This window comes from Bufo bufo, chromosome 3, assembly GCF_905171765.1.
Source record: "Bufo bufo chromosome 3, aBufBuf1.1, whole genome shotgun sequence".
Taxonomy (NCBI): domain Eukaryota; kingdom Metazoa; phylum Chordata; class Amphibia; order Anura; family Bufonidae; genus Bufo; species Bufo bufo.
The window spans coordinates 687974604-687991578 of record NC_053391.1 but is presented as its reverse complement, the minus strand read 5'-3'; the positions used below and the strand labels follow the sequence as shown (position 1 = coordinate 687991578).

Here is a 16975-nt window from a genome sequence, read left to right as displayed (position 1 = left end):
GGGGATGTTACAAGGCTTAGAAGTTTAGAAGCAAATCTTGAAATTTTTCAGAAATTTTCAAAAACCCAATTTTTAGGGACCAGTTCAGTTCTGAAGTCACTTTGCAAGGCTTACATAATAGAAACCACCCAAAAATGACCCCATTCTATAAACTACACCCCTCAAGGTATTCAAAACTGATTTTACAAACTTTGTTAACCCTTTAGGTGTTCCACAAGAATTAATGGAAAATAGAGATACAATTTCAAAATTTCCCTTTTTTGGCAGATTTTCCATTTTAATAATTTTTTCCAGTTACAGAGCAAGGGTTAACAGCCAAACCAAACTCCATATTTATGGCCCTGATTCTGTAGTTTACAGAAACACCCCATATGTGGTCGTAAACACACGGCAGGGCGCAGAAGGAAAGGAATGCCATACGGTTTTTGGAAGGCAGATTTTGCTGGACTGATTTTCTTTTACACCATGTCTCATTTGAAGCCCCCCTGATGCACTCCTAGAGTAGAAACTCCATAAAAGTGACCCCATCTAAGAAACTACACCCCTCAAGGTATTCATAACAGATTTTACAAACGTCGTTAACCCTTTAGGTGTTCCACAAGAATTAATGGAAAATAGAGATACAATTTCAAAATTTCACTTTTTTGGCAGATTTTCCATTAAAAATTTTTTTTGCCAGTTACAAAGCAAGGGTTAACAGCCAAACCAAACTAAATATTTATGGCCCTGATTCTGTAGTTTACAGAAACACCCCATATGTGGTCGTAAACTACTGTACAGGCACACGGCAGGGCGCAGAAGGAAAGGAATGCCATAAGGTTTTTGGAAGGCAGATTTTGCTGGACTGTTTTTTTGTCACCATGTTCTATTTGAAGCCCTCCTGATGCACCCCTAGAGTAGAAACTCCAAAAAAGTGGCCCCATTTTAGAAACTACGGGATAGGGTGGCAGTATTATTGGTACTAGTTTAGGGTACATATGATTTTTGGTTGCTCTATATTACACTTTTTGTGAGGCAAGATAAGAAGAAATAGCTGTTTTGGCACCGTTTTTATTTTTTGTTATTTACAACATTCATCTGACAGGTTAGGTCATGTGATATTTTTATAGACCAGGTTGTCACGGATGCGACGATACCTAATATGTATACTTTTTTTTTATTTATGTAAGTTTTACACAATGATTTCTTTTTTGAAGCAAAAAAAATCATGTTTTAGTGTTTCCATAATCTGAGAGCCATAATTTTTTCAGTTTTTGGGCAATTACCTTGGGTAGGGTATGATTTTTGTGGGATGAGATGGCGGTTTTATTGGCACTATTTTGTGGTGCGTGTGACTTTTTGATCGCTTGCTATTACACTTTTTGTGATGTAAGGTGACAAAAAATGGTTTATTTAGCACAGTTTTTATTTTAAATTTATTACGGTGTACATCTGAGGGGTTAGGTCATGTGATATTTTTATAGAGCCGGTCGATATGGACGCGGCGATATCTAATATGTATCCTTTTTTCTTATTTATGTAAGTTTTACACAATAATATCATTTTTTAAACAAAAAAAAAATCATGTTTTAGTGTCTCCATATTCTGAGAGCCATAGTTTTTTCAGTTTTTGGGCGATTATCTTAGGTAGGGTCTTATTTTTTGCGGGATGAGATGACGGTTTGATTGGCACTATTTTGGGGTGCATATCACTTTTTGATCGCTTGCTATTACACCTTTTGTGATGTAAGGTGACAAAAAATGTTTTTTTTTAGCACAGTTTTTATTTTTTATTTTTTACGGTGTTCATCTGAGGGGTTAGGTCATGTGATAGGTTTATAGAGCCGGTCGATAAGGACATGGCGATACCTAATATGTATACTTTATTTACCCCCCCTATTTTTTACCAATTTTTTTTAACTTTATTTGGAGGGAAAACTTTATTTTTTTCAACTTTTTTTTTCACTTTATTTTTTGTCCCACTTTGGGACTTGAACTTTTGGGGGTCTAATCCTTTACAATGCATTCCAATACTTCTGTATTGGAATGCATTGGCTGTATGAGTAATACTGTGTGTATTACGCATACAGCTTCCGGCCTGTGAGATCCAGGGGGCTGGATCTCACAGGCTCTTCACCAGAAGGCAGCGCGATGCCTTCCTTAGGCATCTCGCTGCCTTCCATGCCATGGGGTCCCCCCTACAGCCGCATGGGGACCAGATGGCACCGCCGACCACCCGCCGCCGCACCAGGTAAAAGCCGCAAACCTCCATAACGGGACCCCCCCACGCATTTTAGCCAAGGTGCCTGCTCAATGATTTGAGCAGGCACCTTGTTCCGATCACCGCCCGCCGGGCGGCTGTGATCGGAACAACACATGACGTCATGGGTCCTTAAGGACTCGGGAACCATGCCGTACCGATACGTTATGGGTTCCTTTGGAGTTAAAGAGTTATTGTCCAGTGTTATTTTTTTTTATTACTATAGTGCAATCGGGTCCCCGTCTTAGCAGCATGGAGACCCGATGGCTGCTCTCTCCTTTCCTCCACACATTAAGGGTTAATGCGCCGGCATCAGTGATTTCACTGATGCCAACGCATACAGCAGGGGTCCGGCTATCAGTGACTGCCGGACCCTTGCCGTGGATCGGGCGGGCGCATCTCCTGCACCCTCCCAATCACAGCGCCGTACATGTACAGCGCTGGTCCTTAAGTCACGGACATCTGCGCTGTACATGTTTCACCTCATCCACTGGGAGGATTTTGCGCTGCTTCAAGACTAAACATCGTGCATGCCACGTGTAGTACCTGACCACTGAGCTGACTAGGAATAAAGTGCAGCAGTCCCTACCACCCAGGTGTCTGAATGCTCCATAGGCCCATTCCGCATAGGAACGAGTGACCAGCCTAGGCCAGCTGATGAAGGTCCCCACCCTGGTTTATACCTCTGTGTTAAAGGGACAATGAAGCAGGAAGTGGTCCATTCTCTCCAGCACACCACCGCACTCCTCTCGGGGACACCCTCTGTCCTCAGAGCTCCTACACTTCAGATTGTCTCTCACACACAGTTTCCCATGGAAGCAGCGCCAAGTCAAGTCAAAAATCTTCAAAGGGATCCTAATGGGATTCCTAATGGGAATTGGACAGTACCTGAGGGCCAGAGGTTTCTGTAAATGGGTCAACAAAACCCTTTGGTCAAGGAGTTTCCTTGATTTAGTCCTGATTTCCCACATCCCCAGACCCCACCGATGTAATACCTTCAGAACCAAGGCAGCATAAGCCGGGAGATGCCCATGTAGTGTGCGGAGATCCTTTACTTGCCCCCCTGTCTCCCATTTCTGGAAGAAAGGACGAAACCATCCACGACAGGAGACTACCCACGGTGGAGCCCTCTATTTACAGAGGCTTGCGAGATTAATCTTAATAAAGGTGTTTACCAGGAACACACCACAGGGTTGACCATACCTAACCCTCTTAGTCTCCTCATACGGTAAGTAACCTCCGTCTTGAAAAGGTTCAGTCTGTTTCCCCATAATATCTGGAAGAACAGACTGTAGACCCAAGTCCAGAAAGGTTCTGGCAAGACGCACACACTGCCCAGATATACAAGCAAAGGGATCAGGTAGGTTTTGATAATGTTTACCCTTTCCCTGAGGGTCAAAGACCAACCCTTCCACTGGCCACCCTCTGAGCGGCAATCTCAAGCCTACCATCCCAATTTTGATGGGGGTAATTCCCCTGGCCAAATTCAATGCCGAGGACTTTTGTAGACTCCTGCGGGTCTGGAAGGGTGTCTGGGAGATCAAAACCAGGATCTCCACCTCCCAGCTAGAGACTCTCACACTTATCCCAGTTGATCTTGGACCCAGATGACTCTGAGTAGCGTACTACCTCAGACAGCACCCACTCTGCCTCCCCTCTCGAAGACACAAAGATAGTTACATCATCAGCATACACCACCAACCTCAGTGTGGTCTCCGGAGCTGCCCTGTCCATCCCGAAACCAGCCAATGGCCCACGATCAACCCTTCTAAGGAAGGGATCAATCGAGAACACGTACATTAGTGTGCTCAAAGGACAACCCTGGGGAACCCCAGATCCCACCTCAAAAGGGCAGCCAATCCGACTGTTCACAAGTGGGAAACTTCCCCCTCCTGCATACAAGGTCTTAAGCCCCCCGGCAGGCCATATATTTTAGAAGGACAGACCAGAGGTACTCGTGGTAAACGCGATCAAACGCTTTTGCCTGATCCAAAGACAGCATGTACCCCCTCCAGTGACCTGCCCTGCCTTGCTCCACGGCCTCCCGGATACACTGAGCACAGCACTAAAAGTACTGCGGCCTGGAACAGAGCAATGCTGGGCCCCAGAAAGGAGCTGGGCGTAAACTTCACCAACCGATTAAATAGCACCTTCGACAGAATCTTTCTGTCCACACCAAGGAGCGCTATGGGACGCCAAATCTCAATGTGAAATGGATCTTTACCCTTTGACAGAATGATCAAGGCCGACCTCCTCATTGACTTTGGTAGAGTGCCCGAGGAGAGACACTCATTGAATACCTCAGTCAAGAGGGGAACTAAGGTGTCTTTAAAAGTCTTATAAAACTCAGATGTTAAGCCATCCGGACCTGGCGATTTTTTGGGGTCTGCCCCTGGTTCAGGAACAGTTTCAGCCAGGAAAGCCGATATCTTATCACGATCAAGATTCCTTTTCGCCATGAGATATGAGTAAAAGGATCTGACGACCTCCAAGATCCCTGATCTGGACCTTCTCAGGGAACCCATACTATCAATCAGTCCTGACACAATCTTACTACTCACCGACATCATGTAGTTTCTGTAAGGGTCGGGCAAGTGGTATTTCCCGCAATCCCTCTCAAAAACGAAAAATGCGTGTCTATCATACTGACACCTCATAAGCAAAGACTTTACTCTGGAGGTCTCCTCACTGCTACCCCCAGTCGAGACAAGAAGTTCGAGTTTCCTCCTCAGGCCCTGATACAGGCGGTACCTACTCAGACTCCTGAGGCTCGAGAGCTGGCGGAAGAATCTCCCCACCATTTCCTTGAACATCTCCCACCACTCAGACTTATTGCTGCAGAGATCCAGCAATGGTACCTGGCTCTGAACGAAATCCTCAAAGGACTGTCCTATCTCCACTTCTTCCATGATAGATGAATTGAGCCTCCAGTAGCCTCTTGCTATCCGGAGGGTCTCTGTAACATTCAGATAAAACAAAATGAAACAGTGGTCAGAGAACTCCACCTCCACAGTAGACAAGGCTAAAGATAAGGCTTCCTCCTTTAAATAAAACCTATGTATTCTAGACCTACAACTACCCCTATGATAGGTGAACCCTGGGTGGCCTAGGGTGAGCTTGATATGGACATCCACCAGGCGAGCCTCACTAGCTATACTATTCAGCACGACGCTGTCATAGTCATAAGTCAGCTTGTCCCTGGTCCCTCCCCTATCCTGGCCAAATCTGACAGTCTGGTCTCCTGCAAAAATAAAATGTCAGCTTCAACCCGGCTGAAAAAAATCAAAGGCCGCAAATCTAGTCGTATCTGACTTACTGCTGACAACATTAATGGAAGCCAGCATCAATGGAGTGGGTGCCGCCATGGTTGATTGAATTAGACAGCTTTTTTTCCCACTGCCCATGCCATCCTTTCCATCAGATGATGGCTTAACCCTCCCCACCCCTGAGGACATCTAGTGGGTGGGAGAAGACCTAAAATCTCCCTTTTTTCCTATATGTTTTTACCCTGCTTTTTCTCTTGCCACCCCCCACTTTTCCCATCCATACTTTTGCCATGGGGGAATATTGAGAAGTTGGCACGTTCCTCTTCCTGGATCCTCCTAATTTCCAGTTCACTGTTCCTTTGGGCCTCAGCAGTAGCAACAGCCTCAGGGGCGAGAACAGATGTAGTCCCAGTTTTCCCAGTTGCCTTAGGTTCCCGATACTCGCCTGTCTCCCTCTCCCTTTGGCGTTCTTCTTGACGCAGGCGTCTTTTGCTTACCTTTCCTCCTTGGCCCCTCTGTTCCTTCACCTCTGCCAGCCTCTCCCCCAGCAAAATTGGCCTCACAACTTTATACCACTGGGGTATTGACCGCTTTGGCAAAGGAATGAGGGCAGCGACTAAATGGGTGAACTAAGTCACCACACAGGTGACACCTAATCTCCGCACATGATGCAGTGAGGTGACCTATCTCCACACACAGCGCACACTTCTGTACAGTGCAGTTAGCACTGAAGTGATGATTATGATTATTATATAGTTTATTAGTTAGTGATATTTCAGTACAGTATAATTTTATCTTGTTTGTTATTTAGTAATAGTTCTTTAGAGTTTAATATTATTTATTTGTTAAGTTAATAGTTTTAATGTAGATTAACCCCTTAAGGACTCTGCCCTATTTCACCTTAAGGACTTTTTTGCAAATGTGACCAGTGTCACTTTAAATGCTGATAACTTTAAAACGCTTTGACTTATCCAGGCCATTCTGAGATAGTTTTTTTGTCACATATTGTACTTCATGACACTGGTAAAATGAAGTAAAAAAAAAAAAAACATTTTTATTTACAAAAAAAATACCAAATTTACCAAACATTAGTAAAAAAAATTGCAAATTTCAAAGTTTCAAATTTCTCTACTTCTATAATACATAGTAATACCTCCAAAAATAGTTATTACTTTACATTCCCCATATGTCTACTTCATGTTTGGATCATTTTGGGAATAATATTTTATTTTTTGGGGATGTTACAAGGCTTAGAAGTTTAGAAGCAAATCTTGAAATTTTTCTGAAATTTTCAAAAACCCAATTTTTAGGGACCAGTTCAGGTCTGAAGTCACTTTGCAAGGCTTACATAATAGAAACCACCCAAAAATGACCCCATTCTATAAACTACACCCCTCAAGGTATTCAAAACTGATTTTACAAACTTTGTTAACCCTTTAGGTGTTCCACAAGAATTAATGGAAATAGAGATACAATTTCAAAATTTCCCTTTTTTGGCAGATTTTCCATTTTAATAATTTTTTCCAGTTACAAAGCAAGGGTTAACAGCCAAACCAAACTCCATATTTATGGCCCTGATTCTGTAGTTTACAGAAACACCCCATATGTGGTCGTAAACACACGGCAGGGCGCAGAAGGAAAGGAATGCCATACGGTTTTTGGAAGGCAGATTTTGCTGGACTGATTTTCTTTTACACCATGTCTCATTTGAAGCCCCCCTGATGCACTCCTAGAGTAGAAACTCGATAAAAGTGACCCCATCTAAGAAACTACACCCCTCAAGGTATTCATAACAGATTTTACAAACGTCGTTAACCCTTTAGGTGTTCCACAAGAATTAATGGAAAATAGAGATACAATTTCAAAATTTCACTTTTTTTAGGCAGATTTTCCATTAAAAAAATTTTTGGCCAGTTACAAAGCAAGGGTTAACAGCCAAACCAAACTAAATATTTATGGCCCTGTTTCTGTAGTTTATAGAAACACCCCATATGTGGTCGTAAACTACTGTACAGGCACACGGCAGGGCGCAGAAGGAAAGGAATGCCATACGGTTTTTGGAAGGCAGATTTTGCTGGACTGGTTTTTTGTCACCATGTTCTATTTGAAGCCCTCCTGATGCACCCCTAGAGTAGAAACTCCAAAAAAGTGGCCCCATTTTAGAAACTACGGGATAGGGTGGCAGTATTATTGGTACTAGTTTAGGGTACATATGATTTTTGGTTGCTCTATATTACACTTTTTGTGAGGCAAGATAAGAAGAAATAGCTGTTTTGGCACCGTTTTTATTTTTTGTTATTTACAACATTCATCTGACAGGTTAGGTCATGTGATATTTTTATAGACCAGGTTGTCACGGATGCGACGATACCTAATATGTATACTTTTTTTTATTTATGTAAGTTTTACACAATGATTTATTTTTTGAAGCAAAAAAATCATGTTTTAGTGTTTCCATAATCTGAGAGCCATAATTTTTTCAGTTTTTGGGCAATTACCTTGGGTAGGGTATGATTTTTGTGGGATGAGATGGCGGTTTTATTGGCACTATTTTGTGGTGCGTGTGACTTTTTGATCGCTTGCTATTACACTTTTTGTGATGTAAGGTGACAAAAAATGGTTTATTTAGCACAGTTTTTATTTTAAATTTATTACGGTGTACATCTGAGGGGTTAGGTCATGTGATATTTTTATAGAGCCGGTCGATATGGACGCGGCGATATCTAATATGTATCCTTTTTTCTTATTTATGTAAGTTTTACACAATAATATCATTTAAAAAAAATAAATAAATCATGTTTTAGTGTCTCCATATTCTGAGAGCCATAGTTTTTTCAGTTTTTGGGCGATTATCTTAGGTAGGGTCTTATTTTTTGCGGGATGAGATGACGGTTTGATTGGCACTATTTTGGGGTGCATATCACTTTTTGATCGCTTGCTATTACACCTTTTGTGATGTAAGGTGACAAAAAATGTTTTTTTTAGCACATTTTTTACGGTGTTCATCTGAGGGGTTAGGTCATGTGATAGGTTTATAGAGCCGGTCGATAAGGACATGGCGATACCTAATATGTATACTTTATTTACCCCCCCCTATTTTTTACCAATTTTTTTTAACTTTATTTGGAGGGAAAACTTTATTTTTTCAACTTTTTTTTTCACTTTATTTTTTGTCCCACTTTGGGACTTGAACTTTTGGGGGTCTAATCCTTTACAATGCATTCCAATACTTCTGTATTGGAATGCATTGGCTGTATGAGTAATACTGTGTGTATTACGCATACAGCTTCCGGCCTGTGAGATCCAGGGGGCTGGATCTCACAGGCTCTTCACCAGAAGGCAGCGCGATGCCTTCCTTAGGCATCTCGCTGCCTTCCATGCCATGGGGTCCCCCCTACAGCCGCATGGGGACCAGATGGCACCGCCGACCACAGCCGCCTCACCAGGTAAAAGCCGCAAACCTCCATAACGGGACCCCCCCCCGCGCATTTAGCCAAGGTGCCTGCTCAATGATTTGAGCAGGCACCTTGTTCCGATCAAGGGCTGTGATCGGAACAACACATGACGTCATGGGTCCTTAAGGACTCGGGAACCATGCCGTACCGATACGTTATGGGTTCCTAAGGAGTTAAAGAGTTATTGTCCAGTGTTATTTTTTTTTATTACTATAGTGTATGTTGTCGCCTCATTGTTAGCTCTTTAAATGTTAATGTACATGTTATGGATACATAATCATATTGCTATGTGCGCATATTTACCCTCCTGGTGGGGGCTGGTTATCGCCTAATCTTCCTCCGAGTCCTGAGATGGGGTGGTGCTTGAGGGTACAGCACTTTCCACCTCCTTCACTTCTCCCACATCTGGTGGGGGTGGCTCAATATGCTGGGAGGGTCCGGCCTCCTCCTCCTGTTCCTCCTCAACCTCCACGACCTTCACAGCCTCCGCCGATCGCCTTCTCCGAATAGAGGGAATAGGAACTTCTGTGATCACAGAATGTTCAGATTTTAGATAAACAACTCCCAAATCTTAAGAACATTAGATATAAATAAATTCCAATATGGCGGGATCTATATACACTCACCTAAAGAATTATTAGGAACACCATACTAATACGGTGTTGGACCCCCTTTTGCCTTCAGAACTGCCTAAATTCTACGTGGCATTGATTCAACAAGGTGCTGATAGCATTCTTTAGAAATGTTGGCCCATATTGATAGGATAGCATCTTGCAGTTGATGGAGATTTGAGGGATGCACATCTAGGGCACGAAGCTCCCGTTCCACCACATCCCAAAGATGCTCTATTGGGTTGAGATCTGGTGACTGTGGGGGCCATTTTAGTACAGTGAACTCATTGTCATGTTCAAGAAACCAATTTGAAATGATTCGAGCTTTGTGACATGGTGCATTATACTGCTGGAAGTAGCCATCAGAGGATGGGTACATGGTGGTCATGAAGGGATGGACATGGTCAGAAACAATGCTCAGGTAGCCCGTGGCATTTAAACGATGCCCAATTGGCACTAAGGGGCCTAAAGTGTGCCCAGAAAACATCCCCCACACCATTACACCACCACCACCAGCCTGCACAATGGTAACAAGGCATGATGGATACATGTTCTCATTCTGTTTACGCCAAATTCGGACTCTACCATTTGAATGTCTCAACAGAAATCGAGACTCATCAGACCAGGCAACATTTTTCCAGTCTTCAACAGTCCAATTTTGGTGAGCTCGTGCAAATTGTAGCCTCTTTTTCCTATTTGTAGTGGAGATGAGTAGTACCCAGTGGGGTCTTCTGCTGTTGTAGCCCATCCGCCTCAAGGTTGTGCGTGTTGTGGCTTCACAAATGCTTTGCTGCATACCTCGGTTGTAACGAGTGGTTATTTCAGTCAACATTGCTCTTCTATCAGCTTGAATCAGTCGGCCCATTCTCCTCTGACCTCTAGCATCCACAAGGCATTTTCGCCTACAGGACTGCCGCATACTGGATGTATTTCCCTTTTCACACCATTCTTTGTAAACCCTAGAAATGGTTGTGCGTGAAAATCCCAGTAACTGAGCAGATTGTGAAATACTCAGACCAGCCCGTCTGGCACCAACAACCATGTCACCCTCAAAATTGCTTAAATCACCTTTCTTTCCCATTCTGACATTCCGTTTGGAGTTCAGGAGATTGTCTTGACCAGGACCACACCCCTAAATGCATCGAAGCAACTGCCATGTGATTGGTTGACTAGATAATTGCATTAATGAGAAATAGAACAGGTGTTCCTAATAAATCTTTAGGTGAGTGTATAATTGCAGTGGCTGCCAGCTTTATGACGCATAATTCAATCAAAAATTAACAGTATGAAAAAAAACATCCCCTCTACAGTGTCTTGATGGAACAATAGGGTGAGAGGAGACCCATGGGATGGAATTATCTCCTCAGTGTATCATAGGATGATCTACTTCTCTACACCAGAGTCATCTACTTCTTAATCCCATCACTAACACAATAGAACAAAGGATCTAATAAACTAACACAGTCATTGGGAGTCTCAGAGCAGAGTTAACCCTTATTGCGTTTATGAATTCACAACATGCAACTTTAATGGGGAATAGGAAAGATGTGGCCTATAAACTCAACCAAAAAATCATGGTTTATAGTTCCCTCTAACCCAAATGGGTCAGAGTGGGGGTCTCCATAGCCCGTAGGAAGGAGGCTAGCCCTCAGGCTTCTACTGCAGACACAGTGATGGTTCAGTCCGTCACTTGTCTGGCACAAACCCAACACATCACCCAAAGAACACCATCCCCACATGGTGATGGCTGCATCATGCTGTGGGGATGTTTTTCAGCCGCTGGGACTGGGAAACTGGTCAGAGTTGAGGTAAACATGGACAGGGATATTCTTAGCAAAACCTGTCCCACTTTGTGCATGATCTGAGGCTAGGACGGAGGTTCTCCTTCCAGCAGGACAATGACCCCAAACACACGGCTAAAGCAACACTTGAGTTGTTTAAGGGTAAACATATAAATGTGTTGGAATGGCCGAGTCACAGCCCAGATCTCAATCCAATAGAAAATCTGTGGTCAGACTTAAAGATTGCTGTTCACAAGCGCAAACCATCAAATTGGAAGGTGCTGAATCAGTATTGCAAGGAGGAATGGGCAAAACCACCTGTGGTAAGATGTGGCAACTGCTCATAGAGACTTATCCAAAGCGACTTAAAGCTGTGATTGATGCAAAAGGTGGCTCTACAAAGGATTGAATTTAGGGGGTGAATAGTTATGCACATTGACCTTTTCTATTATTTTGTCCTATTTGTTGTTTGCTTCACAATTAACCAATTTAAAAGAAGGTCCAAGTTGTGGGCATGTTCTACAAATTACATGATGGAAATCCTCAAACAATCCATGTTAATTCCAGGGGGTGAGGCAACAAAAAAAAGAACGAAGTCAAGGGGTGTGAATACTTTTGCTTAGCACTATATACATTACATAGCAAAACATACAAAAGTTATTTACGCATGTACCTGGGCATTTTTCGTCCCGGATTCTTTTTATAAACCGCGGCTGTCTTCTCTTCATGTCTGACCATTTTTTAATGATGGCCAGACGGCGGTGTTTTACACCCGTTTGGCGCCAGATTTCATAGGCCAGCTCCCGCACAATTCTCTGCTTCTTGGCGTGGGACCGGGTACGGTCAACAACTGCTGCAAGAGAAAAATCCCAATTTTTAACAATAATAGTATTGAAAATAATTTACTCAAGTAAACTGCAAAAAGTATTCAATGCTTTGAGGTGGAAATATTAGATTTAGGCCGCCTGCACATGGGCGTGTTTTTCAAAACTACGGACCATACAAACCCATCCTGCCGTCCTGCAGAGTGGACAAGCGCACAGAGTCATTGGTTGCTATGACGACGTGCGCTTCCCGCCACCACCGCTGTACTGTGATACACTTGTATGATCTATACAAGTGTATTACTGTACAGTGGTGGCGGCAAGAAGTGCACGGCATCATAGCGAGCTAGCAACCAATGACGCCGTGCGCTCGTCCACTCTGCAGGACATCAGCCTGGGTTTTTACGCTCCATAGTTGTGAAAAAACACGCCCATGTGCATGCAGCCTTACTGTTACGGTTAGAAGATGGGATTGTATTACGACTGTATGTGGGTGGGGTCTGAGCTATCAGATACTGTCCAACTAAGCAGAGATGTACCTGTCTAGTGAAGTGACGGTACGGTATGGGGTGTACAGCTGGTTCGCCTCTCCGTGGTGCACCCTGGGTAGCTATAAATGAGCGAGCAAATACTGGCGGTCTGACAAAGCAAGCTTCTCCTGAGTCCTGACCAACAGGACACAAATTATAATCTATAGACTCTGTGTGTGTGCGGTATATAGTGTGTGTCTGTGTGTGTGCGGTATATAGTGTGTGTGTGCGGTATATAGTGTGTGTGCGGTATATAGTGTGTGTGTGGTATATAGTGTGTGTGTGCGGTATATAGTGTGTGTGTGGTATATAGTGTGCGGCATGACAATGGATGTGCAATGTGCATGTGAAATATATTTCTATGATTTCCATACAAATATGCTACTAACATAGTGGGTGTGATGTCACAGGAATACTTAGTGCAACAATCACTAATATCTAGTGAGACCTTATAAAATGTTTTGTGCACTTAAGAAAAATTTGATTCGAAGAAGGTCGCACTGGCGATTTTTTTATAACACTCTTTATGCAGGTGAAATGTAATCAGATACACGACTTTAATGTAAGATAACTTACAGTCACCAGGAGTTCTTCCTCTTCGTCGTTGAACTTCACTCCAACCATCGCATCCATCTAATTGCTAGTCGGTGTAAACCAGTTGCTCTTGCGATTAATACTTTGCCGAAATTCCGCCAATAAAAAAAGAATGCTTGTCGATCGCAAATTCGCTTAATACTTCTGGTATGTCATTGTCCATGTTATGGGACTATGTGTGCGCATCTACTAAGTATTTTGTGGCTGCAAATATAACCTGGAGGTTTTTCATGTTCGCCTGCCATTAAAATGAATGTGACCTGCGCGAACCTGCGGTTCGCGAACATTTGAGCGAGTTCGAGGGATCTCATTCGCGAACCGTCCCATCAGATGTTCGGCCATCACTACTTGCGAACAGTTCTAGCTTTGTCAGGACAATCCTGTGCGCCAAACAGTAAAACAGGCTGGATATATACAAACCTTATCAAAGTGGGCAGGTTGGGGATTCCTGACTTAAGCATAAATGGCCCAAACTTGAAACTTCAATCTTGGTAAGAATACAGACTCTATTCACCACCCTTTTCATCATTCGCATGGTTCACCCTACTGCCCTAAGGACTTACCCAATCCCAACCCAAGCCCTACTATCCATGCCTATCTAGATCACACTGTAGGCTATGCCATCTTGGTCACTGGACAACCAGACCTCAGCTATTACACCTTTGAGTCATGCAGAACCACGGCTGTGAAGGGAAAGTTTGAGAAGAATCTCCAGAGACTCATTTACAACCTCAAAACTAAGATACTGAAATAGCTTTCTATTTCTCTAGTGTTATAATTATATATTGCGATCCATAATTCCTTGAATCCAGGGACAACGCACTCTACTGGGAGCTTCATCCTACAACTATAAATATGTGCACCCTGCAGAAACCTAAGAGAAACACAGCTGAAGCCCTCGTGTGTCTACACAGTAATGCTGACTATAGAACTGTGAGTATTCATTAAATTTGCATATAGATACTGAATATATAGATGATAGATGTTAGTGACACCTTCTAGGTTTGTGTCTCTTCTTCCAAACCCAAGAGAAATGGTCTTTACCTACTGCACTGGAGAGTCATAAGTTGGAGACCACTGTTCTAGACAGAGGTATGGCCAGATTTATCACTATGAGGTTGGACCCCATCAATGACTAGCATGAAAAGGCAATTTTATTAGTCTCCTTAATGTCTATGGCCATCTTCAAGCAGATCACGGACTTCACTACAGGCACATATAAAAAAGATACAGTATGGCTAGATGTACGCCAAGTTTTATATTATGTCATATAGGTATCATAGGGAGGGGTCTATTACTCATAAACCCCTCTATAAGCTTTTCTCACACAATAAGATAATGTAGATGGATACTAAAAGTACGGCAAAAATATATACAAAATCACAATAGTTTATTAAGAATGCATAGAAAAAATAAGCCGACAAATACCATTAAAAAACATCCACAACAGGATTCAGCAATCCACCACAATGAACAGCACAAGTCCAGAACAAGGCAATAAATATAAGGAGACCAAAAGTGCTCGGAGAATAATCAACTATATAAAAAAACATAATGATAATGTGAAAATCACATGAAAGAGCTGTTTTTTTTGGAACGGCAATTTTTTTTTTCCAGAGCACTTTTAGTCTCCTGTCCCCAGAAACATGGACATTAGACTTCTTTAGTGCTGCACCTACTTCTAGAATGAGTATCTACTTATCAAACTGGTGTAATGTAGAACTGGCTTAGTTGCCCATAGCAACCTATCAGATGCCACCTTTCATTTTTCACAGCTTCTTTGGAAAACAAAAGATGGAATCTGATTGATTGCTATGGACAATTAGGCCAATTCTACTTTACACCAGTTTGATAAATCTTTCCCTAAGTGACTTATAATGCAGATATTTATGTATTCTAGACATCTGACGAGCTCAACACTAAGATATCCTAGAAGAATTACTACCATCCAGTTTCCAATGGTGAATTTTACATCTGATCCTGGGAATGCTACCATGATCTTCTCTTATAAAGTTGATGATGTCACCAGAACTGTTTTTCTGATTACGTCCCTTTTGTGTTTCTTCTTCTTCTTCTACTTCATCGTCATTATGCTAAAGGTCTTCTTCACCACTCCTCACATGCAGGAGGACCCTCGATACATCCTGTTTGTTTACATGCTCATCAATGACACGTTTTATATCATCATCACAAATTTTATTGTAGTGTCTTACATGCATGCTGTATACTTCCCCATGATCATCTGTTTGATCATTCACACTTTGAATGGCACTTCCTTTCTAGTGACCCCATACAACCTGGCCCTCATGTCTCTAGAACGTTACATAGCCATATGTTTCCCATTGAGACATGCACAGTTGTGTACACCAAGGAGAGCAAAATATGCAATTGCTGTGATCTGGGTCATAGGGTTGTCTCTATGTAGTATAAACTTCATTATCACAATGTACTTTACAAATAGAACCTCATATTTTCTTTATGTGTTGTGCGATGGTTCAGTGTTGATGGTAAGCCCCATAAAAAATGTGATCAGGAGCTTTACCAATATCTTCAGCTTCTCCGTGGTGGTCTTGATCATTGTATTTACCTACATTAATGTCATGCTGGTTGCCAGGAGGGTCGGTTCTGATGGTTCTTCAGCCCTTAAAGCTGGTAAAACTGTGATGCTTCATGCCTTCCAGCTAATGTTATGTATGGCCTCCTTCATCAACACCGTAACCGAGATCTATATAAATAGCTACACAAATTTCATAATTGTTTTGAACTATGTTTTGTTCACATGTGTGCCCAGATTCCTCAGTCCGCTGATCTATGGTGTAAGAGATGAAGTTTTTCAAAAGCATATAAGAAAAAATTGCACAATATCTTGTGTCTGTTGTTCACAATGAGGTGTGGAAAAATTATAATTATAACAGTAAAGAACCCTGAAGCCGACCCAGGGTTCCCCGGGAGGGGGGTGTATATGAATCTTACCAGCTCCTGGAGCTTGGTCTTCTTAGTTTTTTTAGTTTTTCCACCCCCAGGCTTCTCCTGTGGCAGCTCATCACTAAAGCACCTGGAAACGCACTGGGGACTCCAGGAGCTGGATCTTCTCCATGACGGCCCCTCCCGGGCTACAGGTCTCACACTCATCCCCCGAGCCACCATAGCTGCAGCTGGGTGACATTGCTGCTTGGCGTGCAGGGGACCCACTGTACAGAACCTGCTGCTACTCCTGCAGGCTGCCAGGTGGATCTTGCTGGTCACCATCACCATCCTCCTCGACTACTTGGTCTATCTCCACCTGGCTGTCAGGCTGTCAGCCTTCTCTCCTTCTCTTCTGCCATTTTCTGAAATCGGTCCTCATTTAAGAGTTTCTCCTTAAACTGGCCGCTTTTCTCTCTGAGGACAGTTCTTCTTTCCTCCAACTCCACCATCTCAGCTTTGAGCTGCTTTACTTAGTTCAGCAGCCCCTGCTTCTTCCTCTTGTGGGCCACTTCGACATGAGCCCTCAAACTGCACAGCTCCTCCCAGAACCTCCTCAAAGTCTTACTTGCGTCTTCATATTCACGGAGGTGGCTCATGACCCAGGAGCTGGTGGAAATAGACTCCTGGGCCCTCAATACACTCCAGCCTTCCTCTTCAAGATCTGCTTCTCCTCTGTGAACACTTGGCTTTCTCTAAGCCCCGGAAGGG

The 16975-nt window shown here is 43.0% G+C and overlaps 1 protein-coding gene across 1 annotated transcript; it reads left to right on the top strand.

The window, feature by feature from the left end:
• Positions 1-15294: 15294 nt before the first annotated feature.
• On the top strand, positions 15295-16188 carry LOC120994053 (odorant receptor 131-2-like). Its single transcript, XM_040422512.1, has one exon. The coding sequence runs from the start codon at positions 15295-15297 to the stop codon at positions 16186-16188; it is 894 nt and encodes a 297-aa protein (XP_040278446.1).
• The last annotated feature ends 787 nt before the right edge of the window (positions 16189-16975 follow it).